The sequence below is a fragment of the Hyperolius riggenbachi genome, chromosome 2 (assembly GCF_040937935.1).
Source record: "Hyperolius riggenbachi isolate aHypRig1 chromosome 2, aHypRig1.pri, whole genome shotgun sequence".
Lineage (NCBI taxonomy): Eukaryota > Metazoa > Chordata > Amphibia > Anura > Hyperoliidae > Hyperolius > Hyperolius riggenbachi.
In genome coordinates, this window is record NC_090647.1 from 154,432,008 (window position 1) to 154,458,461 (window position 26,454).

At 43.5% G+C, this 26,454-nt stretch overlaps 1 protein-coding gene across 1 annotated transcript in view; it reads right to left on the reverse strand.

Moving 5' to 3' along the window:
- The window catches only part of RB1 (RB transcriptional corepressor 1), a 292,700-nt gene that overhangs the window by 151,347 nt on the left and 114,899 nt on the right, over positions 1–26,454 (reverse strand). The window contains exons 14-17 of the mRNA XM_068267730.1: positions 26,319–26,375; positions 23,405–23,436; positions 1,852–1,928; positions 159–358 (exon numbers count right to left, since the gene is read on the reverse strand). Coding sequence (XP_068123831.1) covers positions 159–358; positions 1,852–1,928; positions 23,405–23,436; positions 26,319–26,375 — 366 coding nt within the window. The remainder of the gene's footprint in view (positions 1–158; positions 359–1,851; positions 1,929–23,404; positions 23,437–26,318; positions 26,376–26,454) is intronic.

The following is a 26,454-nucleotide window of genomic DNA, read 5'->3' on the forward strand; positions in this document are numbered from 1 at the left end:
CACCTTAAGATCTACCCCAGCAGGGACTAGAAGGTTAACAATGGCTGTTCCAATATTACCCCATTTCCACTCTTATTTAGTCCTTCAAAAATCAGTCTATGCACAGCTACTAAATTATTGTAAAACCAAAGCACATTCAAGACCTTGAAATTACTCACCGCCTGCCAGGCCAGACTCTCCATGATCATGTGCTCGCAGTGTTCAAGGTGTTTGATCATGTCTTTTGTTAAACTTGGTTCAGCTTTAATAAAGCTTTCAATCACCTTGTAGAAATCAAAGGCTTTCTGATCAAATACATGCAGAATCCATGGAAAGGACACGGCTGTTTCTGCATTGGATTGACTGTGAGAGAGATTTCCTAGAAGAATGAAAAGAAATGTGTTTTGTGTTCACAGAGTGATTAGTATTTCAACTGCTCATTTCTTTCATAAATCTACACGATCAGGTCCTTTAAAGCTTTTGTACAGCATTAAGATAATGTGGGCATGATATCATCTATCATCTCAAAGGTGGAGCAGCGAGTGCCTTACATCACTCGGTGGGCAGGGAAAGCGGTAGGCACAAAGAAGGTGTCCATCCCTCGGCCAAGTTGATCCGCCAGGTGGATCACTTATGCTGGAAACACACGGTTCGTTCCCGCACTCGATTCCCGTCGATTCATTTCTTTCCGACATGTCCGATTCGCTTTTCGATGGATCGTAAGGTCGATTTTCCATACTTTACATGGCAATTGACCTAAAAATCATAGAAATGCGCTCGGAAATGTTCAGGAATAATCGATTCGTCGGGAATCGAGCGGCGCATTCGCTGCGGGAACGAACTGTGTGTATTCAGCATTACGGAGCTGGGGCCATTATCGCTCACCTCAGCAGACTTTAGTCAGGCATTTGTACAAGGCTTTTGCAATAGACCCCGAACAAGTATGCAGACCAGATGTTTCTGACTGAAGTCAGAAAGGATTAGCTGCAAGCTTGTTTCAGGTATGTGATTCAGACATTACCGACGCATAAAAGATCAGCTGGGGACCAGCCAATTGTGTATTGTATGGTTTAAAAAGAAATAAATATGGCAGCCTCCATATCATCTAAATTCAGATGTACTTTAAAGGTCAATTCACCTGAGAGGGATAGGTAGGCTGCCAACATGCAGATCTGTCAAACTTCAGATCTGCATGCTGGTTATGACAAAAAGTATCATGCTGGGCATACACGGCTCGATAATGCACCGGTATCGAGCCAGCGGCTCGATGCCAACGCGTCACCGCTTGTCCGCGCGGATCGATTCCCGCTCGTACCCGCAGGCGCTTCTAATCAGCCTTTCGATTGCTCCCATTGTTCTCCCCGCCGGTATCGAGCGCGGAATCGATCCGGCGGGGTATAGGACAGGTCGGAAATAATCAATCGAGCCATCAGCGGCTCGATTGACAATTTCAAATGAACCGTGTATGCCCAGCATTAGAGGCAGAGGATTAGCAGTACAGCCGGACAATGTGCATTGTTTAAAAGGAAATAAATATGGCGGCCTCCATATTCCTCTCAGGTCAGTGGTCCATCTAATCTATACACCAAGCAAAGTCTACTCACTGCCATGCAGCAAGTACTGTACACTGGAGAGGGTGCTGAAGCTAATGCAACACCAGATGGCTAAATAAAATCAGTAGGGTCAATAACCGTTCCACAAACCGGTGCAAAAAGAGAGACACCTGCACAGACGTCAATGATCATGAGATATCGTGTCAGGTGATAGAACATTAATTTAGCTGCTGCTGTGTTAAAGGCAAAAGGTGCCAATGCCAAATATTTACATACAAGGATACACAAAGAAACACACACCCTAAATAGTTTCACTTACTTCCATAAGTAGCCATGACCACTTCCACCGCACAGGCCAGAAGGCATGTATGAAAAATGTCATTATTCAAGAGTTTGCTACAAAAAAAAAAAAAAATCATATTAATGGTATATTCCCGTCAAATAGCAAAAAATAATCTGTTATATTTACTTAAAGAGACACTGTAACATCAAAAAGATCCCCTGGGGGGTACTCACCTCGGGTGGGGGAAGCCTCCAGATCCTAATGAGGCTTCCCACGCCGTCCTCTGTCCCACGGGGGTCTCGCCGCAGCCCTCCGAACAGCCGGCGACTGTGCCGACTGTCAGTTCAATATTTACCTTTGCTGGCTCCAGCGGGGGCGCTGTGGCGACTTTCGGCACGGAAATAGACGGAAATACCCGATCTCCGCCGGGTCCGCTCTACTGCGCAGGCGCCGGAAGCTTGCGCCTGCGCAGTAGAGCAGACCCGACGGAGATCGGGTATTTCCGCCAACTTCGGCGCCGACAGCCGTCAGAGCGCCTGCGCAGGAGCCAGGAAGGTAAATATTACGTCACCGCTGCACGGAGGGCTACAGCGAGACCCCTGACGGATGGAGGACGGCGTGGGAAGCCTCATTAGGATCCGGAGGCTTCCCCCACCCGAGGTGAGTACCCCCCAGGGGCCGTTTTGTCGTTACAGTTCCTTCAGTGAAAATAATGTACTGTATATACTTGCATATAAGCCTAATTTTTCATCATAAAAATGTGCTGAAAAGTTACCCCTCGGCTTATAGGAGAGTCAGTGAAGCAAAACAGATGGTCGAGCAGGCTTTGTTAATGGCAGAGGAGTGTAAGGATTGTGCACTAGTGATCCTGCTTTTTCCAGCTTGTGCCCTGCTGTGTCCGTGACCCCCATCCCCTGCAACATGGTGTGCAGAATGTGCTGCTCAAGTGTACCTGTGTCCCTTGGCTTGTGGAGTGGAGCATGCAAGCAATATGTCAGCAGGGCAATGATCAGGGATTCTTCCTGTGTAGCAATCATTGTGTCTCATATCTATTATGCCATTTAGAGGCTTCTTGACACACAGATGTATGATCCTGGGGCACATCTGGCTATGGGGAGGGGGGGGGGGGTGACATGTACTGGGGGAACATCTGGCTACTGTGGAGGGGGCTATACTGGGAAGGGGGCTTATATGCAAGTCAATAACTTTTTCCTGGTTTTTGAGGGAAAAGTGGGTACCTCGGCTTATACACGGATCGGCGTATACATGGTAATAAAGAAAGTGCTTCATTTTTACAATAATTATGTAGAAATGATTTAGTCAGTATTTGCCCATTGTAAAATCTTCTCTCCCTGATTTACATTCTGACATTTATCACATGGTGACATTTTTACTGCTGGAAGGTGAAGTCAGTGGAAGTAGCTGCTGTTTTCTTTTTGGCAGTTGGAAACAGCTGTAAACAGCTATTTCCCACAATGCGACAAGGTTCACAGACCGGAAACTGCCAGGACTATGGTCCTCACAGTTTTCCCACAATATCAGCCATACTGAGCCCTCTGATAATCAGTTTTTGAAAAGATAGATTTCTCATGTAAAAGGGAGTATCAGCTACTGTTCAATTCTTGGTCACGGTTTCTCTTTAAAGCACAAATAACTTAGTTGCAAAGCCTGATTCTAGGGCAAAACTATTTTCATTTTCCATAGTGCAGAATAGGGTCAGATAATAATATGTTACTAAACTAAGAACTCCAGCAACACAAGCATCTTAATGAAGAGCTTCTCATACCTTATACACTCGCGTATAAGCTTAATTTTTCAGCACAAAATAATTGCTGAAAAGTTACCCCCTCGGATCATATGTGAGTTAGTGGACCAGAACGGATGGTGGAGCAGGTTTTTGTTACTGGCAGAGGAGTGTAAGGATCGTGCACTAGTGATCCTAATCTTGCCAGCTGGCTCCCTGCTGTGCCGGCCATCCCCACAACATGGTGTGCAGAGCATGCCGATGGAGCAGAGCATGCCAGCAAAGTGTCAGCGGTTCAATGATTGGGGATTTTTCTTGTGTGGCAATCGCTGCCTCGTATCTATGACCCCATCTAGTTGCGCCTTCAGACACAGCTATACCATCCTTGGGGCAGAGCTGGCTATGGGTAGAGGAGATGACTTGTACTGGGGGCACATCAGGCTACTGTAGAGGGGGTTATACTGGGGAGGGAGCTTATATGTGAGTAAATCATCTTTCTCCTGGTTTCTGTAACGATCGGTGTAACAGAGAGGATCTGATTACCGGTGATCTGCAGTATCACTGGGAATACAGATATATACCAGATTATTGATGATCTGCAGTATCACCGATAATCAGATATATATGCTAACCTCTGGACACCTGAGTTGAGTAAGAGTGTTTGGTGCAACTGTAATACTTAGAGGACTAGGCCTCAGAGCAGTAAGGAGTACTGCACAAATTCCTTCAGAAAACCTAAACTCTCCCGGGAGGAGGAGTCAGGCTGAGAGTAGGAAGGACAACCTGAGAGTGACACTCAGGGGGAAGTGTCACTACCAGGACTGGGAACCGCCTCTAACAGTAAGGTCGGTTCTCGAGGTTGGACAAGCCAGGTTGTAACCACACAGACAGATACAGTACAGATTCAGAAGGCAGATGCGGGGATGAATAAACAAGCAGGGTTCGGCAACAGGGTATCAGAAATATCGAGGTACAGAATCAGGAGGCAGATGCGAGCCGGGGTTCGGCAACAGAGTATCAGAATAGCGAGGTACAGGATCAGAGCTCAGAAGAATAGTCAGACAAGCAAACGGTCATAACAGATAATCACAATCAAACTAGTACTTAAAACTATCAACAGAATCTAGCTAAGTGTAGGATTACAGCTCCAGCTGGTCCCGGCACACTTTAGGATCTGACTCAGGTCTGAGTGCTACCACATAGTGATCGCAACGCCAGACAACCAGCAACTGAACAGCCAGCAGTATATATACACAGCTACTTTCCAGCACCTCCCTAAGTGCTGGACCAATGAGAGGACACAGAATTGTCAGCTGACCTACTTCTGGCTGCCATATAAGTTTTGCCTCTCTGCGCGCATGCGCGTCATTCTGAATCTTGGTAGACTATCAGTCCCAGCCACACCAGTACTGTCTTGCAATGTGCTTGCTGACTCATGCGCGAGGTTGGTCGCACCGCCATCAGCCCCGGCGGCGGCCTCCCCGCGCTGGGTCAGACTACTCGAAACAGGCCCATGCGCTCCGCCATGCGCGGAAAGAGCAGCTTCCCGCTCACTCATGGCGGCGGCTCTTCTGTGTTTCTTCAGTTTCTAAGGGGAAAAATGGGTACCTCGGCTTATATGCAAGTCTATAAGGCAATTCCCAAAATGTTTTCTGCATCCGGGAAGCCATGAATCTCTCTAGGTATACTGTTTACACTTCTACAGAAAGAAGTAGACTCAGAATGGTTTTGTCAACTACTGGCTAATTGAAGTGTGTGAAAAAAAAGAAAATAAATAAAATCGATGAAAAAAAATCTGTAGGAGAACATACATGAAAACTTCCATGCCAGTGATAAAATAACTATCTTTGGACCCTTGAGCTCTAGCTACTGTCCTATCTTGGTTCTCATCTTTGCTTCTAAACTGCTGGAACAGCACATCCAGAACCTTCTGAATTTCTTTCTACTACGGTAACGCCTCCTTTGACTTCCTTCAGTTTGGCTTCTGCCCCCACAAGTTTACAGACAATAATGACCTACTCGTAGCATAATCCACAAGCCAATTCTCCATACTCAAGTTCTCGACCTCTGCTAGTTCTTTGACATTGTCCATTATTTTCTTCTTCTCCTGGCTCGCACTACTAGGCATCAACAGTCTATTGCATTATGTATTTCTTCCTGATGCTCTTTCACCGTCTATGACTCAAATACTAACTCATCCCCGCACCCACTGGCTGTTAATGGCACAAGGTAATTTGTTAATCCTATCCACTCTTAACAACTGCTAAATTCTACTTCACAGCCTACAAAAGTACAGTATGCTGTCTATTCAGTTCCTACTGAACACTACTGTAGGGGGGGGGTCGGGGAAAAATGAGCTGAACTTACCCGGGGCTTCTAATGGTCCCCCGCAGACATCCTGTGTTGGCGCAGCCACTCACCGATGCTCCGGCCCCACCTCCAGTTCACTTCTGGAATTTCTGACTTTAAAGTCAGAAAACCACTGCGCCTGCACGCCCGTGTCCTCGCTCCCGCTGATGTCACCAGGAGTGTACTGCGCAGACACAGACCATACTGGGCCTGCGCTGTGCGCTCTTGATGACATCAGCGGGATCGAGGACACGGCAACGCAGGCGCAGTGGTTTTCAGATTTTAAAGTCTGAAATTCCAGAAGTGAACTGGAGGCGGAGCCAGAGCATCGGTGAGTGGCTGCGCCAACACAGGATGTCTGCGGGGGACCATTAGAAGCCCCGGGTAAGTTCAGCTCATTTTCCCCTGACCCCCCCCTACAGTATCCCTTTAACTCATCAGCCTTTGCTCCTGCTCTCCAAGGGCAGCCACTCATTGCCTATGCCTCCATTGGCTGCAAGTTACCCATAAGATCAAGTTTCCTCTCTTATAAAGCACTCTGTAAGTTGATTCCATCCATGCAGTTACTTATTAATTTCCAGGTACCATCACAATACAACCTTCACACATGAAATGATTATGTCCATTAGTTGGGGTTACCTTCCACCCTCACACATCCAGGACTTGTCATAAGCTAAACCTCTCTTAGAAAACTCTTCCACACCTTGTATGCCATGCCTTGAGCCTGGAAACCAAACACAGCCTTAAACCTTTCCAAACCTGTGTCGGAATATGCCTGCCATCGGAATTTTCCAGTATAGGTCCATTGTCGAACACAGTCAGAAACACGAAAACATGGCTGCCACTAGGGGAGAAGCTGCAGGATCTAGTCCTGCACGGCGTCAGTCTCACTCCCCCCCAACACATTGATCGCCGCCGAATCCATTCTCAAAGTATCAGACAAAGTCCATCCAAAAAAAGTACATGCTGAGGGGACATGGGTGATGGAGAAAATAGATTGGAAAGGGTTAATATGCTTTAAATCTGTCAGTTCCCTCTTCAGAATAATTCTCTCATCTGCATCAGCGGTCAATGTGGACGTTTTGGCACCTTTTCAATTGCAACGTTATTTTAAACAAACAATGAAAAATAATCTCCTAAGAGAAAATGTGTATTGAATAAGGGCCCTTATGTAGCCAACTCACTAACCTGCAAGCTCGCCGGGGCAGGGTCCTCCCCTTGCTTTTCTCATTTACGTTGTACTTATTCTATCAAATGAACTTGTGACTGCATTGCAGGATGTTTTCATACCACACACACTATTTATGTATTTTTTGCTCATGTTGCTTAATGTTACAATTGTACAGTGTGTGAACTTCCGTGTTTATACATTTTATTGTCCTTCCAGTGTGTGTTTTAACTGTGTATAGCAGAAAATGTTGACCCCATAGTAAAAAAAAACATTTTCAATCTGAATTGAAGTGGCTTCAGCAGTCCAGCTAGATGATAGAATGTGACCCCCAAAGTTGAGAAATTACTATTGGAAGTATGGGGAGGATTTTGAAGGGTGGGTGAAGGAAACATGAGAACAATGTGGAAATGAGATTTAGGCCCAGTGCCCACTAGAGTGCTTCCTGCAGTGCTTTCTAGAAATCCGCTGTGATTTCAAAAAAGCTGGGGCAATACAAGCCTATGGCACTGATACCACAGGATCAATTGCTATTTGCTGAAATTGCAGTCGTGGTATCCGCATTTTCGGAGCAATTTTATTCAAGGAATGCAGGGTACAAATTTAAATTCCTTGAAATCGCTCTAGAAAGCACTGCTTGTTTAGTGTGCAGATGTTGCTAACGCGGATTACCCAGCAAACACGTGACATGTGAAATGTATTGTTGCTGGGCAGTTTTCAAGTCGCAACGCATATTTTTGCATAAAACCGTGTATGCGGAACGCGTATCCACATTAAAAACAGATGCGGATTTCCGTACGCGATTTGAACGCATGCTAGTGGAAATAGGCCCTTAAAATCACTCTCTAAAGCACCAGCATTTTTGAGAAGGATTTGTTACTCCTTTTGGACCCAAGCTTTTAGGGTTCGTGTTTAAAAATGGCATGGTTGAAAAATGTATAACTTTATTTTGTACTTCTACAGCACTGACATTTTCCACTGTGCTTTACAGTACATATAAAACAGCCATTTCCAACCATGTTTTTTTCCCTTTATTAAAATAGCAGCATATGGTTATTTAGACATATGGTGCGATTCCCATGCCATGTTTGTCCGCTGTTGAGACCAGAACAAATTACTCGAATGTTTCTACATCGACTTTGATGGTAATTAGCTTCAGGTCATTTTGAATACTGAACATTCTGCCCTGCTTGTCCAAACAGCCTTCAAACCGAACAGAGACATAACCGGTCAACACTAATTAAGACACTCACAACATGGGTTATTTTATGGACTACAATAATTAGATTGCTGCCTGCGTTTACAAGAGGTGTCATCATATATAAAATATAGTTTACAGCATGAATTTAAGGGTTTGTCCCAAATTACACATTAGTGAGTCACTACACAGCTGCATCTTTAACTACTATTAGTAATGAAGTTCATAGTGATTATTTTTAGGATATGTATTTTTTTCTACTTCATTCACAAATCACTGTATGCTCCCAATCGTGTGACCACCAAGGGTAAGGAGGACAAGGTTATGCATAAGCTGGGACAACACCTCAAATATGAAGAGATTTTGGATCAGCTGTGCAGCGTGTTTCAATCTCCCGGTCTCTGTAACTAAAATTCCCCTCATACTGGCCGGTACAATCATTCACTAACCCATGGGGGTGATGCACACTCAGCCATGAAAAGAACTGCTATGTATGCGATTCCCTGCATGCCAGGACTATGACAACCAGGACTTTTACCAGCAGTGATAATGCCAGTACATCTGCTACCATTGGACAGCTGAGATCCACTTTTTATAGCTCCAGTTTGGGACCGTATTATGTCTCATCTTGTTTAACTGAAGACAGTGCTATACATATATACTTTATTGGCAATCTACATTTTAGGGACATTGACGCATGGTGTGAGCACACCCAATATTGTGTGTAGGTGACTACAAGTGAGCTTTCTTGGCATTAGCTCAAACAATGGGACCATGTTGATCCACTCTGCACACTTGCATGTTTAAGCACACCGAATATCAAGCTGCTGTGACTGGACAGTCTGTGGATGCATCAGGTGGCCAGCTCAATAGTCTATGAAGCTGTATATAACTCACCAATATAAGCAATAGTCGGATATTGTCTTTTGCAACTCAATCTTATATTTACTGAAAAAAGAATGTTACGTAATTTGGATCCGATATGGTCCTTCTTTTAACTATGGTATACAAAAGAGGAGTTTTATTTGGCACTCGGTAATTGGGGGATGAATTGGTCCACTGCACTGTACTCTGTCATATTCAACACTGTTTGGCTCAGGGTATGGCAAAACAAAGTGTGCATACAGACTTGTATAGAAAACACACTGCCTGATAGGAGTACAAACAAGGCAGTCCGTGCACCGCTTCTAGGGTTGCTTTATTTCCCATGACACATGGGAATGTCTTACCGCTAGGTCTTACCCCTGTCACTTTTTTGCCGCTGTGTGGCGATCCTCCTCCCCTTCACCCTCCCACATTCCAGTCCCCTGAGCCAATGGTGAGTGTGACAGGCGGGGCTTAATGGTTTCATCTCGGAAGCCCGGCCCGCCGCCATTGCCCTGGACATATGCACGTGAATAAGCACCACACCGGCGTGAAACGGCTGTAGCGCCGTCCGATCATTCCCTGGTCACCCTCCCTCACCCGTACCAACATGGATCCTGCATAAGGTTTGATCCATCCATAATATTATGCTAAGCAATGGATCGGTATACATCTGCCATGTGTAAAAAAAAAATAAAAAAAGTGCCATGGGAAATAAAGCAATCCTAGAAGCGGTGCACGGACTGCCTTGTTTGTACACTTCTTTTAACTATGCAAGTCACATCTACTCCAGAACTATTCTATTCCTGGTGGATTCCAGGCAGCTAGCTTAATTTATAAATAGTGCTGGCTTTATACATATTTATTTGGGGCTGTACCTGCTTAGTCAACCTTAGAGGTTATTTTATGTGTCTCAGGATTGTATGCAATTTATATAAATATCTATTCTATGCTATAGATTGAGCAACAGTATTTTTAATGATTTTGTGAAATTTGCGTGCAATTCCACCTTTCTGTGTTTTGTTTTAGCAAATTAATCTTAGAGCTTGAACACAGAGATATTCATCTCTTTAGTTTTATCTGCAGTTCTGAAACACTATACACATGGGTTGAATTCTGAATCAGATCATATAGAGAAATCGTATCCTATGAATCTTAACCTGTGTTTAAAATACGTTCTGAATTATGTTTGCCTTGCAGCCTGTTTGACTATGTTGTGTTTGGAGTTCAATTCTGATTACTTTGAACTCAGTGGGTGGGCTAGCTAGCTGGCTGGCTGAGAGAGGTGATATGAACACAGCAATGCATTTAAGTTGTTACGTTATTAGATCTAAAATAAATGCCAGTGTTTACAAAGCCTTATCTTAATATTTAAGGGACTCCCGCTTTTACCTTGTAGCACTAGAGACCCAGGATTGACTTGCAGCAATGATGTTATATGCATGAAGTATATTATTATTGATTTATATTTATATAGTGCCAGCATCTTCCGTGGCACTTTACAACAGAATACAATGGCCTCAATTCACTAAGCTTTATCAAACACTTTATCAAACGTTTGATAATTTACCTCATGGGTAAAATCTAATTTTGAATTCAATAAGGTGTTATACAGTATATTTATCGAATGCTTTATTGATAAAACGTTCAATATATCTATGACACCTTTGTGAATTCAAAATTAGATTTTACCCATGAGGTAAATTATCAAATGTTTGATAAAGTGTTTGATAAAGCTTAGTGAATTGAGGCCAATGTATAACAATACAACATAACAGTTACCAATACAAGAAAATGGTGGCTTACAGCTGATGTAGTGAACAATCAACAAGACCAATTTTACATAGGAAGAGATGTATGCATATTACTCAGCATTGAGAGACAAAGGGAAAGAGAGCCCTGGCCTATCGGCCTTACATTCCAAAGGGTTACCAGCGCTGCGTAATATGTTGGCGCTTTATAAATGCAACAAATAAATAAATAAAATAAGGGTTAAGGACAACAGGTGTAATATAAGGTGTGTATGAAATAGTAAAGCAGTGGTAAAGTGGCCAAGGTCTCTGAAGTGAGGCATACGTTCAAAAACGTGCGCCTAAGTTTGGGCCCAAGGTGAAGCTGTAATATACAGTGGTTTGAAAAAGTATTTGGCCCCCTTGAAGTTTTCCACATTTTGTCATATTACTGCCACAAACATGAATCAATTTTATTGGAATTCCACATGAAAGACCAATACAAAGTGGTGTACACGTGAAAAGTGGAACAAAAATCATACATGATTCCAAACATTTTTTACAAATAAATAACTGCAAAGTGGGGAATACATAATTATTCAGCCCCCTTTGATCTGAGTGCACTCAGTTGCCCATAGACATTGCCTGATGAGTGCTAATGACTAAATAGAGTGCACCTGTGTGTAATCTAATGTCAGTATAAATACAGCTGCTCTGTGACGGCCTCAGAGGTTGTCTAAGAGAATATTGGGAGCAACAACACCGTGAAGTCCAAAGAACACACCAGACAGGTCAGGGATAAAGTTATTGCGAAATGTAAAGCAGGCTTAGGCTACAAAAAGGATTTCTAAAGCCTTGAACATCCCACAGAGCACTGTTCAAGCGATCATTCAGAAATGGAAGGAGTATGGCACAACTGTAAACCTACCAAGACAATGCCGCCCACCTAAACTCACAGGTCGAACAAGGAGAGTGCTGATCAGAAATGCAGTCAAGAGGCCCATGGTGACTCTGGATGAGCTGCAGAGATCTACAGCTCAGGTGGGGGAATCTGTCCACAGGAAAACTATTAGTCGTGCACTGCACAAAGCTGGCCTTTATGGAAGAGTGACAAGAAGAAAGCCATTGTGAACAGAAAAGCATAAGAAGTCCTGTTTGCAGTTTGCCACAAGCCATGTGGAGGACACAGCAAACATGTGGAAGAAGGTGCTCTGGTCAGATGAGACCAAAATGGACTGGGGCGGAGGTTCACCTTCCAGAACGAAAAACTACCCTAAACATAAAGCCAGGGCAACAATGGAATGGTTTAAAAAAAACATATCCATGTGTTAGAATGGCCCAGTCAAAGTCCAGATCTAAATCCAATCGAGAATCTGTGGCAAGATCTGAAAACTGCTGTTCACAAACTCTGTCCATCTAATCTGACTGAGCTGGAGCTGTTTTGAAAAGAATGGTCAAGGATTTCAGTCTCTAGATGTGCAAAGCTGGTAGAGACATACCCTAAAAGACTGGCAGCTGTAATTGCATCAAAAAGTGGTTCTACAAAGTATTGACTCAGGGGGCTGAATAATTACACACACCCCACTTTGCAGTTATTTTAAAAGAAACAAGGTTTGGAATAATGTATGATTTTCATTCCACTTCTCACGTGGACACCACTTTGTATTGGTCTTTCATGTGGAATTCCAATAAAATTGATTCAGGTTTGTGGCAGTAATATGACAAAATGTGGAAAACTTCAAGGGGGCCGAATACTTTTGCAAACCACTGTAGATCATCTTGCTCTAGAAAGTTTCCTTTTTCCTCTCTAAAACTATTCCCCTATGGCTGCGGCCAAATCCCGGCTGTTACGATCCGCCAAAATTAGCTGTCTCACCATAGTGAGATAGCATTTACATAATAAATAATAAATATAAATATGCTACAAAGCACTTTACATGTGTGTCAGGATTTCAAATTGATTAAAATACTCCTGAATTGTGTATTTAGTAACGTTAAAAAAAAAAAAGTCACTGCATGACTCGCCTACTTCAGGTTCCCTTTGCTGTCTTTTTCGTCCTGTCAGCTCTCTCCTCTCCCATTGCGCAGTTTCCTCTTGTATATGCTGGCATTTTCACCTCTAGGGTGTTGACCCAGAAATACTTCCAGGTTACTTCCGGGTCAGCACCACAGCGGTGAAAATGGCAGCAGAACGGGAGAACCAACAAGGAAAAAAGAACAGCAAAGGGACCCTGGAGTATATGTAAAAGGATAATAAATTGCACAGTACAAGTGGGCATGACCGGGGGCATTCCTGAGGAAGATAAATGCCACTTCCTCCCTGCCCATATTTAACTTTCTAGTGTGTAGTGTGGGGCCCCCTGGGGGCACTGGAATAAGAGGATGGTGCTGTGACATTCACAAAACGGACAGCAATCAAACCCCCTTCTCAGTTCAGGGGTACTTTTATCATGAGTCTATGCAAGGTGCTCAGTTTTCTTCCTAAATCCCAAAAGCATATATGTTTGTTTGTCAACTGGCCTGTGTCGGGATTAAATGGCCCTAAACTGTAATAAGACTTGTGATACTCCAAGAGATGTGAATTGCTTCTTGTAATTTAAAACTTAATGCATGATAGGTTTGCACTATATAAAATATTGTAAATAAAAATAATTAGGTGTGATGGCACCCAAGGTAAAATCATTTCAGAACTCCCAGACTCTAATAATCACCCTAAAGACACAAATATTCCTCTTCCATTCCAGTGTGATGTCAGCGGTTTTATAAAAAGAACAGCCTTATCCTGCAGGATTACAGCATTTTTCCAGTGCCAAGTGCAGAGTGAGACACTTAAGCTGCTTGTCAGCACTGTCTATCAGTCTGGAGGCTGCAGCACTGTAAAGCAAAGCCCGAGATGAAGGAATATGGAGGCAGCCATCTTCCCTTTTCAGAACATGCCAGTTGCTTGCCTACTGTGATCTTTTGGTTTTAGTAGTTCTAGAGTCACGCCTTGAACATGCATGCCGTCCATAAACTCAGGACAATTGATCTGCATACTCTTCAGCACAACAGACCGTTAAGCAGCCATTTTTAAAGTCAGTCAGATATTTCAGGTTTTCATTAAGTGTTTCTAGTCTCAGGCTGCCCTTTTAGGGTTGTGGGGAAGAGAGATTGTGATTGCTTCAACTCATCAACCCCTCCTCAAGACCTTCTGGAAAGGTACACTATTCAGATAAGCAATAAGTAAAGGGGTGTACACACCAATAAGTACTGTCAACCACAGGGATCTAAAATCAATCCTTTGGGGAGAGATAGTTCAGGGTGAGTGCTGTATAGACATATTGCTAGCTTACAGGCAAGCAATGCATACAATATCCAGCAATTGCTCTGCGTTTTACAGAACCTTTAGTCACCTTATGCAAGACAGACTGGCAGGTGTCCACCATCACACAGACAATGAAAATGGTTTCAGGTAACAGATTTGTAAATTATATCAAAGCTTTTGTTTTCTTTCTAAAATCTAAAAGTTCAGTTAACCTATTGTGGACCGCCGCAGTATAAATCTACGGCGGGCAGGGTGCGCTGCGGTTCTGACCGGACGTAATCTCTACCTCCCATTGACCACGCGCCCCCGCCCGTCCCCGCCGCTGTCCGCGCTCCATCTGCGACGAAATCAGCTGCCCTGCCGCCTCTATAATGGCAGAGCACTGCGAGCCAGGCAGGAGCCGTTTTCATTGGCTCCTGGCCCTGTCATTCATGTAAGCCGTTCCCATTGGCTTACATGGAGTGACAGGGTCAGGAGCCAATTAAAGTCATACTGACGGCAGAGAGAGCAGCCTGCGGCGGGGACATAGCGCGTGACCGTTGGGAGCGGCGGATTTTAGCGGTGATTCGTCGGGAAGCAGCGCTTTACTGGACCAGCACCCTCTGGTCCTTAACCACTTGCCGACCGCCTACTTCATATTGGCGGCGGCAAAGTGGCAGCCCCAGGACCACGTAACGCAGATTGGCGTCAGGTCCTGGGGCACTTTCTGGCCGGGGATCGCGCGCTGGGATGCGCGCGCATCCACCGGCAATAGGCTCCGCCCACCCGCGACGTCAACCCGCCGGCCAATCGGAAGCGCCGGCGGGTTGTTAACCCCGCGATCGCCGCTACAAAGTGTAATGTATACAAAGTGTATTATACAGGCTGCCTCCTGCCCTGGTGGTCCCAGTGTCCGAGGGACCACCAGGGCAGGCTGCAGCCACCCTAGTCTGCACCCAAACACACTGATCTGCCCCCCCCTGCCCCCTGATCGCCCACAGTACCCCTCAGACCCCCCCCTGCCCACCCCCCAGACCACCATTTGCACACAATCACCCCCCTAATCACCCATCAATCACTCCCTGTCACTATCTGTCAACGCTATTTTTTTTTTTAGTCCCTAAACTGCCCCCTGCTCCCTCCTGATCACCCCCCCCCCCACCCCTCAGATTCTCCCCAGACCCCCCCAGACCCTCCCCCCCCCCTGCGTACTGTATGCATCTATCCCCCCTGATCAACTGTCAATCACCTGTCAATCACCTGTCAATCACCCGTCAATCACCCGTCAATCACCCGTCAATCACCCCCTGTCACTGCCACCCATCAATCAGCCCCTAACCTGCCCCTTGCGGGCAATCTGATCACCCACCCACACCAATAGATCGCCCGCAGATCCGACATCAGATCACCTCCCAAATCCTTCGTTTACATCTATTCTCTCCTCTAAACACCCACTAATTACCCATCAATCACCCCCTATCACCACCTGTCACTGTTACCCATCAGATTAGACCCTTGCGGGCACCCAATCGCCCGCCCACACACTCAGATTGCCCTCAACCCCCCCCCCTTATCGATTCGCCAGTGCATTATTTACATCCGTTCTTCCCTGTAATAACCCACTGATCACCTGTCAATCACCCCCTGTCACTGCCACCCATCAATCACCCCCTGTCACTGCCACCCATCAATCAGCCCCTAACCTGCCCCTTGCGGGCAATCTGATCACCCACCCACACCAATAGATCGCCCGCAGATCCGACATCAGATCACCTCCCAAATCCATCGTTTACATCTATTCTCTCCTCTAAACACCCACTAATTACCCATCAATCACCCCCTATCACCACCTGTCACTGTTACCCATCAGATTAGACCCTAATCTGCCCCTTGCGGGCACCCAATCACCCGCCCACACCTCAGAACGCCCTCAGACCCCAGCCCTGATCACCTCGCTAGTGCATTGCTTGCATCTATTTCCCCCCTCTAATCACACCTTGAGACACCCATAAATCACCTCCTGTCACCCCCTAGCACACCTACCCATCAGATCAGGCCCTAATTTGCCCCGTGTGGGCTCCTGATCACTCGGCCAAACCCTCAGATCCCCCTCAGACCCCCTTCCGATCACCTCCCCAGTGCATTGATTGCATCTATTTTCCCCTCTAACCGCCCCCTGAGACACCCATCAATCACCTCCTGTCACCCCCCTAGCACTCCTATCCATCAGATCAGGCCCAATACATCCTGTCATCTAAGAGGCCACCCTGCTTATGACCGTTTCCACAAAATTTGCCCTCTCATAGACCACCTGTCATCAAAATTTGCAGATGCTTATACCCCTGAACAGTCATTTTGAGAAATTTGGTTTCCAGACTACTCACAGTTTTGGGCCCATAAAATGCCAGGGCAGTATAGGAACCCCACAAGTGACCCCATTTTAGAAAGAAGACACCCCAAGGTATTCTGTTAGGTGTATGATGAGTTCATAGAAGATTTTATTTTTTGTCAAAAGTTAGCGGAAATTGGATTTTTATTGTTTTTTTCACAAAGTGTCATTTTTCACTAACTTGTGACAAAAAATAAAATCTTCTATGAACTCACCATACCCCTAACGGAATACCTTGGGGTGTCGTCTTTCTAAAATGGGGTCACTTGTGGGGTTCCTATACTGCCCTGGCATTTTAGGGGCCCTAAACCGTGGGGAGTAGTCTGGAAAACAAATGCCTCAAAATGACCTGTGAATAGGACGTTAGGCCCCTTAGCGCACCTAGGCTGCAAAAAAGTGTCACACATGTAGTATCGCCATACTCAGGAGAAGTAGTATAATGTGTTTTGTGGTGTATTTTTACACATACCCATGCTGGGTGGGAGAAATCTCTCTGTAAATGGACAATTGTGTGTAAAAAACATCAAAAATGTGTCATTTACAGAGATATTTCTCCCACCCAGCATGGTTATATGTAAAAATACACCACAAAACACATTATACTACTTCTTCTGAGTACGGCGATACCACATGTGTGACACTTTTTTGCAGCCTAACTGTGCTAAGGGGCCCAAAGTCCAATGAGTACCTTTAGGATTTCACAGGTCATTTTGAGACATTTGGGTTCAAGACGACTACTCACGATTTAGGGCCCCTAAAATGCCAGGGCAGTATTGGAACCCCACAAATGACCCCATTCTAGAAAGAAGACACCCCAAGGTATTCCGTTAGGAGTATGGTGAGTTCATAGAAGATTTTATTTTTTGTCACAAGTTAGCGGAAATTGATATGTATTGTTTTTTTTTTTCACAAAGTGTCATTTTCCGCTAACTTGTGACAAAAAAAAAATCTTCTATGAACTCACCATACCCCTAACGGAATACCTTGGGGTGTCTTCATTCTAAAATGGGGTCACTTGTGGGGTTCCTATACTGCCCTGGCATTTTAGGGGCCCTAAACCGTGAGGAGTAGTCTAGAATCCAAATGCCTCAAAATGACCTGTGAATAGGACGTTAGGCCCCTTAGCGCACCTAGGTTGCAAAAAAGTGTCACACATGTGGTATCGCCGTACTCAGAAGAAGTAGTATAATGTGTTTTGAGGTGTATTTTTATACATACCCATGCTGGGTGGGAGAAATCTCTCTGTAAATGGACAATTGTGTGTAAAAAAAATCAAATTGTCATTTACAGAGATATTTCTCCCACCTAGCATCTGTATGTGTAAAAATACACCCCAAAACACATTATACTACTTCTCCTGAGTACGGCGGTACCACATGTGTGGCACTTTTTTGCACCCTAAGTGCGCTAAGGGGCCCAAAGTCCAATGAGTACCTTTAGGATTTCACAGGTCATTTTGCGACATTTGGTTTCAAGACTACTCCTCACGGTTTAGGGCCCCTAAAATGCCAGGGCAGTATAGGAACCCCACAAATGACCCCATTTTAGAAAGAAGACACCCCAAGGTATTCCGTTAGGAGTATGGTGAGTTCATAGAAGATTTTATTTTTGTCACAAGTTAGCAGAAAATGACACTTTATGAAAAAAAACAATTAAAATCAATTTCCGCTAACTTGTGACAAAAAAAAAAAATCTTCTATGAACTCACCATCCTCCTAATGGAATACCTTGGGGTGTCTTCTTTCTAAAATGGGGTAATTTGTGGGATTCCTATACTGTCCTGGCATTTTAGGGGCCCTAAACCGTGAGGAGCAGTCTTGAAACGAAATTTCTCAAAATGACCTGTGAAATCCTAAAGGTACTCATTGGACTTTGGGCCCCTTAGCGCAGTTAGGGTGCAAAAAAGTGCCACACATGTGGTATCGCCGTACTCAGGAGAAGTAGTATAATGTGTTTTGGGGTGTATTTTTCCACATACCCATGCTGAGTGGGAGAAATATCTCTATAAATTGACAATTGTGTGTTAAAAAAAGAAAACAATTGTCATTTACGGAGATATTTCTCCCACCCAGCATGGGTATGTGTAAAAATACACCCCAAAACACATTATACTACTTCTCCTGAGTACGGCAATACCACATGTGTGGCACTTTTTTGCAGCCTAACTGCGCTAAGGGGCCCAAAGTCCAATGAGCATCTTTAGGCTTTACAGGGGTGCTTACAATTAGGCACCCCCCAAAATGCCAGGACAGTGAACACACCCCACAAATGACCCCATTTTGGAAAGTAGACACTTCAAGGTATTCAGAGAGTAGCATAGTGAGTCAGTGGCAGATTTCAATTTTTTTTGTCGCAAGTTAGAAGAAATGGAAACTTTTTTTTTTTTTTTTTTTTTGTTACAAAGTGTCATTTTCCGCTAACTTGTGACAAAAAATAAAATCTATGAACTCACCATGCCTCTCACTGAATACTTTGGGATGTCTTCTTTCCAAAATGGGGTCATTTGGGGGGGATTTGTACTATCCTGGAATTTTAGCCCCTCATGAAACCTGACAGGTGCGCAGAAAAGTCAGAGATGCTTGAAAATGGGAAAATTTACTTTTGGCACCATAGTTTGTAAACGCTATAACTTTTACCCAATCCAATAAATATACACTGAATGGGTTTTTTTTTATCAAAGACATGTAGCAGAATAACTTTCGCGCTCAAATGTATAGGAAATTTTACTTTATTTGAAAAATGTCAGCACAGAAAGTTAAAAAAGTCATTTTTTTGACAAAATTCATGTCTTTTTTGATGAATATAATAAAAACTAAAACTCGCAGCAACAATCAAATAGCACCGAAAGAAAGCTGTATTAGTGACAAGAAAAGGAGGTAGAATTCATTTAGGTGGTAGGTTGTATGACTGAGCAATAAACCGTGAAAGCTGCAGTGGTCCGAATGGAAAAAAAGGCTCTGGTCCTTAAGGGGTTTTATGACTGCAGTCCTTAAGTGGTTAAAGAGACACTGAAGCGAAAAAAAAAATATATTATGATTTGTATGTGTAGTACAGCTAAGAAATAAAACATTAAGATCAGATACATCAGTCTAATTGTTTCCAGTACAGGAAGAGTTAAGAAACTCCAGTTGTTATCTCTATGCAAACAAGCCATTAACTCTCCGACTAAGTCTTAAGGCTCATACACACATCAGACCATAGTCTTTGGAAAATGAAAGATCACAGACCAATCTTACCACCCTTCATGTAGTATGAGAGCCATACTCTACACAGTCTTTTCTATGGAGCTGAACTCCACATCAGAAAAAAAATCTTTGCAAGATGCTGCACACACAGATGCTGTACAGACACAAAAGATCAGTATCTGCAAAAGATCTGTTCCTGCCAAAAATCCATTCCTGCAAAATGCAATGATAGTCTATGAGATCTGCAGATCATCATACACACATGATTTAACTGACATTCATCTGCAGATCAAGCAATCATCCGCAGATCTGAAAATCCATCCTGGTGGATCTGATCTGCAGATGAATGTCAGTTAAATCATGTGTGTATGATGATCAGCGCTGCGTAATATGTTGGCGCTTTATAAATACAATAAACAAATAAACAAATAAATAAAATAAATAAATTAATAAATGATCTGCAGATCTCATAGACTATCATTGCATTTTGCAGGAATGGATTTTTGGCAGGAACAGATCTTTTGCAGCTACAGATCTTTTGAGTGTGTACAGCATCTTTTTTTTATGATGGGGAGTTCAGCTCCATAGAAAAGACTGTGTAGAGTATGGCTCTCATACTACATGAAGGGTGGTAAGATTGGTCTGTGGTCTTTCATTTTCCAAAGACTATAGTCTGATGTGTGTATGCACCTTTAGTCGTGGAGAGGGCTGTTATCTGACTTTTATTATCCCAACTATAAGTGAACAGTTTACTTTTCCTCTGCTAGAGGAGAGGTCATTACTTCACAGACTGCTCTGAAAGAATCATTTTGAATGCTGAGTGTTGTGTAATCTGCACATAATATAGAATGATGCAATGTTAGAAAAAACACTATATACCTGAAAATAGAAGTATGAGAATATTTTCTTTGCTGCTAATCTTCTAGTAATTATTCATAGTACACAACCAATTCGCTATATCATTTTTTTTTTCCGCTTCAGTGTCTCTTTAAGGTGGCAGAGGTTGCTGGTCCCGAAGTGGTTAAAATCACTTATGCTGCAAGTCCCTGCAAACAGGACCCACCTATATGCATGTAACTGATTCAAATAATCCTGCACTTCCACAGTGATCTCAGCAAGATGACAAATATTTCTGTGGATGGATGAGGTCTCCAACCTGACCGAGGTTTTTCTATTATGACGTAGTCATCAGGTCGGAGAGGCAAGCTTCTAGTTTATCCATCTGCAGAAAGAAATCTTTATTATCTTGCTGAGAGCATTGTGGAAGTGCAGCATTATTTTAAAAAAGAAAAAAATCTTTAGGCCCTGTTCATATTACCAAATTCAGATGGTTGTGCGATCAGAACACAACGCGTACGAAAGCACACCATCTGCATTTGCATGCGTTGCGTGGCTGATACTCACTGTAGTGAATGAGTCAGCCACGCGTTTCGGGAAAAATGCAAGCAGCACGCGTTTGCGGACCGCACTGGTCTGGAACGCATGCAGTGTGAACATCAGACCTCCGGGGTGGCAACACATGCAGTGTGAACAGGCCCTTAGATTTTTCTGCACAAACGGCTGTCACAGGAATTGGCCCTGAAACTGGATCATCTTATTGTATAGTGTGTGGCCACCTTATATTTGCTGAAGAGCAGTGGCGTTGCTATTGAACATGGAGCCCCATAGCAAACCTTTCATGGGGCCATCAAATGTAGACACTTGAGTAGTGCTACATTTTCCATAACCTGTGGATAAAGGTTAATTGGGCAATTTTCATTCTCATGCAATCTACACTGCATATAGTCCATGGGCACTGAGACAAAGTCAGAGGGTGATGGAACACAAAAAAAAAGCTTTTAGTAAATACATTAAAGTGCCGTCTGGGCCCCCTCTGCTCCAGGGCCCCATAGCAGCTGCTGTGGCTATTGCTACGCCCCTGCTGAAGCAGCAGGTTGTGAGTTGCTCTGAATAACAGTTTCTGACATAACTTTGTAAAACATTATGGAAGATGTAAGGGCTATATAAATGCATAATAATAGTATAATATTAGAACACTCTAGAGCAGGGGTGCCCATTGTTTAAACGGATCTACTGTTAGATTGCATAGGACTTCTGTGTAAATCGCACATGCTTGAGTTATGCACACATTGCTCATAGTCTCTCTGGTGGGCTTTGTATGATATGCAGTCCTGATGTTTAGCACTACAGCGTACGGTATTATGATGCAGCAATGTGGGCGATGTACATTTACAAGCATTATGTGCTACTGCCGATTACAATTTTGCTGGACACTTAGCATGATATTGTGATAATTTGGTCAAGCACTATTCCATCTGCCTTACTGAGGGGGATGCCATGATGTGTATCTAATTGACTGGTGGCTTGTGGTGATCAATGTACTGTTGGGCCACCGCTGTGCATGTTCTGCAGTTGTGGCATGCATCTGTAGGTAGAGTCTACCAGCTAGATCATTTTGATTTGGTCATTTTAAGATTAGCACACAACTGAAAGTGTGGACACCTCTGCTGTAGGCCATGATAACTTGTGTATTCTGTATATTCCTCACCCACATCATCCTTCTACACTTTTCAGATGCTCCAAAATCCATATCTGTAGGCTACTAAGTTCATTAAAAAAAAAACTAAATATATACAGTGGTTTGCAAAAGTATTCGGTATTCAAGTTTTCCACATTTTGTCATATTACTGCCACAAACATGAATCAATTTTATTGGAATACCACGTGAAAGACTAATACAAAGTGGTGTACACGTGAGAAGTGGAACGAAAATCATACACGATTCCAAACATTTTTACAAATCAATAACTGCAAAGTGGTGTGTGCGTAATTATTCAGCCCCCTGAGTTAATACTTTGTAGAACCACCTTTTGCTGCAATTACAGCTGCCAGTCTTTTAGTGTATGTCTCTACCAGCTTTGCACATCTAGAGACTGAAATCCTTGCCCATTCTTCTTTGCAAAACAGCTCCAGCTCAGTCAGATTAGATGGACAGCGTTTGTGAACAGCAGTTTTCAGATCTTGCCACAGATTCTCGATTGGATTTAGATCTCAAGTGTACACCCCTTTGTATTCGTCTTTCACGTGGAATTCCAATAAAATTGATTCAAGTTTGTGGCAGTAATATGAAAAAAATGTGGAAAACTTCAAAGGGGGCCGAATACTTTTGCAAACCACTGTATAATATATATATATATATATATATATATATATATATATATATATATATATATATATATATATATATATATATATATATATATATATATATATATATATTAGAAAGAAGAAAGAACTTCCTGTGATTGTTTAAGAAAATTGTGAAGTTCAACTCATCTCTAAAATAAGGAAAGGGTTGAAGTAACAGCCCAGTAATGCATAGGACATGAGCTATTATAGGGGTGTAGAAAAACATTCTCCACAATAAATATGTAATCTAAAGGACAAAATTAGCTTCGGCCTTTACAGTGTGCTATATTGTCTCCATATAGCACCACAATAGAAAAGACTCATTAGCAAGAAACAAAACAGCATGGAACACGGTGCTAACAGACGTGGGGACAGGATGCAGACAGTACATCTCTAGGAGACCAAACTCCCTCTTGGTTTCTCCAACAATGGGAAAGGATTCCTTTCTGCCTAAAAATACACTGCAAAAAGCAGAATCTAGAGAACAAACCTGAAGTTGTGTACAGACAAGCGCTCTTCCTCCTGAAAGGCAAAATAAAGAAAATTGCACATTTAAGAAACATGAAAAAATCTTGACATACACAGAAACTAAAAAGGTTCTGCTGTATTACGTTAGCACTTTATTACATACAGGTCACATACATATTACATATAGGTCAGCAAAGGCTACATTCTTATCACTAACTAAACAAAGTACTGTGCCAGAGAGATCTAAATATACCATCTACCAGCTTAAAAAGTGTGCTTATATTGAGAATAGACAGGCCTGGTCTCATCTCTAACCTAAACTCAATATTATGGTTTGACTCATTGCCAACTACTACCCAACCAATGGAAAAGTGGGCGGCGCTAATTCCTCCTGATCTTGAAAGGGAACAGAATTGGGCCAAACTGATACTTTTTAGGAGGCCTGAAGTAGTTCAGGGGGAGCCTATGGTAGCAGGCTTTGTGGGAGGAGCCACAGTTGCTTAGCTACTATCATTATGCCGTTCAGACAGTAAGGGAGTCAGACAGATAACTGAGAAAACTGTGAAAGTCTGTAATACAAAAAAGTGGCTGCCAAAAGGCTCCTGACCACATACTTTACAAATGCGTTATTTGATATTAGCCAATGAAGGAGCATTTGCAGGGGGAAAAAAAAACAAGCTCTGCTACAGAGTGCCTACATAGGACTTGGAAAACATTCGTGATTGAGCAAAAAAAAAACCCAAAACAATGACATGTATGCACTTACTGGAACTATAAATAAAAATAAGATGAGTGGTCTGGCATATCCTGTTATATCAAATTCATGACCATAAAAGTGGTAGTGTACTGATGCCAAAATAAATAAGAACACACTTTATGTGCAGAATACATTTCTAGAAAGAAAAAAAAAATCTGTGCACAAGGCAGCTTTTAAGAACCACAGGAACAGCATTACTGCAGAAGCACTGAGCTGTACGTAGTCAGCAAACAGTAAGGGCTGGAACCCACAGGAGCGCTTTTGGCAGCGTTTTGGCAGCACTGCGATACGCTAGCAGTTTGCCAAAACGCTGGGCTAATGTTAATGGATGGGGCAACTTCCACAGGAGCGTTTGCGTTTCCCAGAAATGCAAATGCAGGACCTGCAGCATTTTAGGAGCGTTAGCGCTTCAATGTAAAGTTTTGAAACGCTAGCAGAAACGCTCAGCAAAACCTAAACTGAGCGGTTTTGCTAGCGTTTTGCGGTTCAGCACACTGTAACAAAATTAAAAATAATTCACAGGACCAATCAGGATAAAAACGCAAAACGCAAAACGCTACGCACCCGCTGGGCAAAAAATACAATGTTGCAAAACACGACCAAAAACGCGCATGAATCCGCTTGCAAACCGCTCAGACAAAACGCTAGCGGTTGCGTTTTGCGTTTGCTGATTTCAGTGGGTTCCAGGCCTAAGGCTGCGTTCGCACTAGAGCAGAGAATGTAAACTTTTTGTCCGTTCATCGCTAAACAGACAGTGAACAGCTCCCATTTTATAAATAGGAGGCATTCACACTTGTAAGTCTACAATGGATCTACAGTATCCATTGCAGTAAAAGGACTACAATTCTGTGTAGTCCGCGATAATCTCACGCCTTCGTTGTGCTCCTGTAGCCGGGAGCATTCTGCATCTGTGCAGTAACTACTGCACAGGCGGAATACGCTCCCGGCCACGGGAGAGCGCAAGCAGTCAGGCATGTGCAACAAAGAGCAACTCGGTCAGGCTACTGGGCCATTCAGCAGGGGACAGGAGCGACCTGGGGAGATAGCAAAGCATTAGGCGGTCTAAAGGGGGCTTTAAGAGAACCGGATGCGGAATTTTTAAATCTTAATAGGACCCAGAGGTATGTCATGTGCACAATCAAATGCCTGTGTCCCATCGCCGCTGCTAGTCCCTACAGGGCTCTGCTGTCCCCCCTGAAAATATCGCCAGGGTAGCGACAACGGCTTTTTGCTAGCCGTCTGTTTACCTGAGGCGGGAATGCGGAGGAGGCCGATTGTTTACCTGAGGCTTGTCAATCAGCCTCCTCCGCATTGTCGCCTCCATTACATGCCTCAGGTTAACAGACAGCTAGCGACAAGCAGATTGCCGCTAGCCTGGCGATATTTTCAGGGGGGACAGCAGACCCCGGGGGGACTAGCAGCGGCGATAGAGAGACACAGAGACATGACATACCTCTGGGTCCTACTAATATTTAAAAATTCCGCCTTCGCTTTTCATTAAAGAAGCTCCAGGTAAGTATGGTACCTGAGACTATTTTCGTCTCTGGTACATTTTAAGGCTCCATTCCCACTAAACTTTTGCATCACGTGCGGCCAGGGGGAGCAGACTGTGCAAGGATAGATGCGCTGCCCAATAGGCTGTATGGGGGATGCTATCCGCCTGGCCCTTGGATTATCGAGGGCTGCACAGAAGTTGCTGCCCCGGATTCGTTGCAGAGCGACGAGTGTGAGCAGCTCCTATGTATAACATAAGAGCCGATTACTCTCTGCTTAGTAATGAACGGAGAACGGACAAAAAAAAGTCAGGTCTCTGCTCTAGTGGGAACAGAGGCTAAGCTTCTGCTCAAAATAAGACATTGGGATTCAAGGACAGTCCCATTTAGGATTAGGACTATAGATACAATGGTTTATCGCATCAGTTTATTTTTTAACCCGGGTTTGCTTTAAATACTGTATACACAGTGGATGAAATCTGTTGTTAGGGTTATGTGGAGTGTGCAAACAGGTCTCAAAAGGTGTGTGCTTGTGAAATGGAATGTACAATAAATAAATTGTGACAGAAAAGATTTAAATCATTCAAACCTACAGTATATGTATCATGAAAAGCATGCATTTTAGATATCTGGATAGTCAAACAATAATATGAAACCTAGTTGCTTATAATTCTCAATATGCTTACCGATTTCAACAAAGATTCTAATACTCTGTACTGTAAACGGACTCCAACTTTGTATCGCTGTTGGAAGGAGAATTCAATTAATAGTGTATTTATTATAATATAAACATTTTAAACATTTTGCATTGGCTATTGTCCA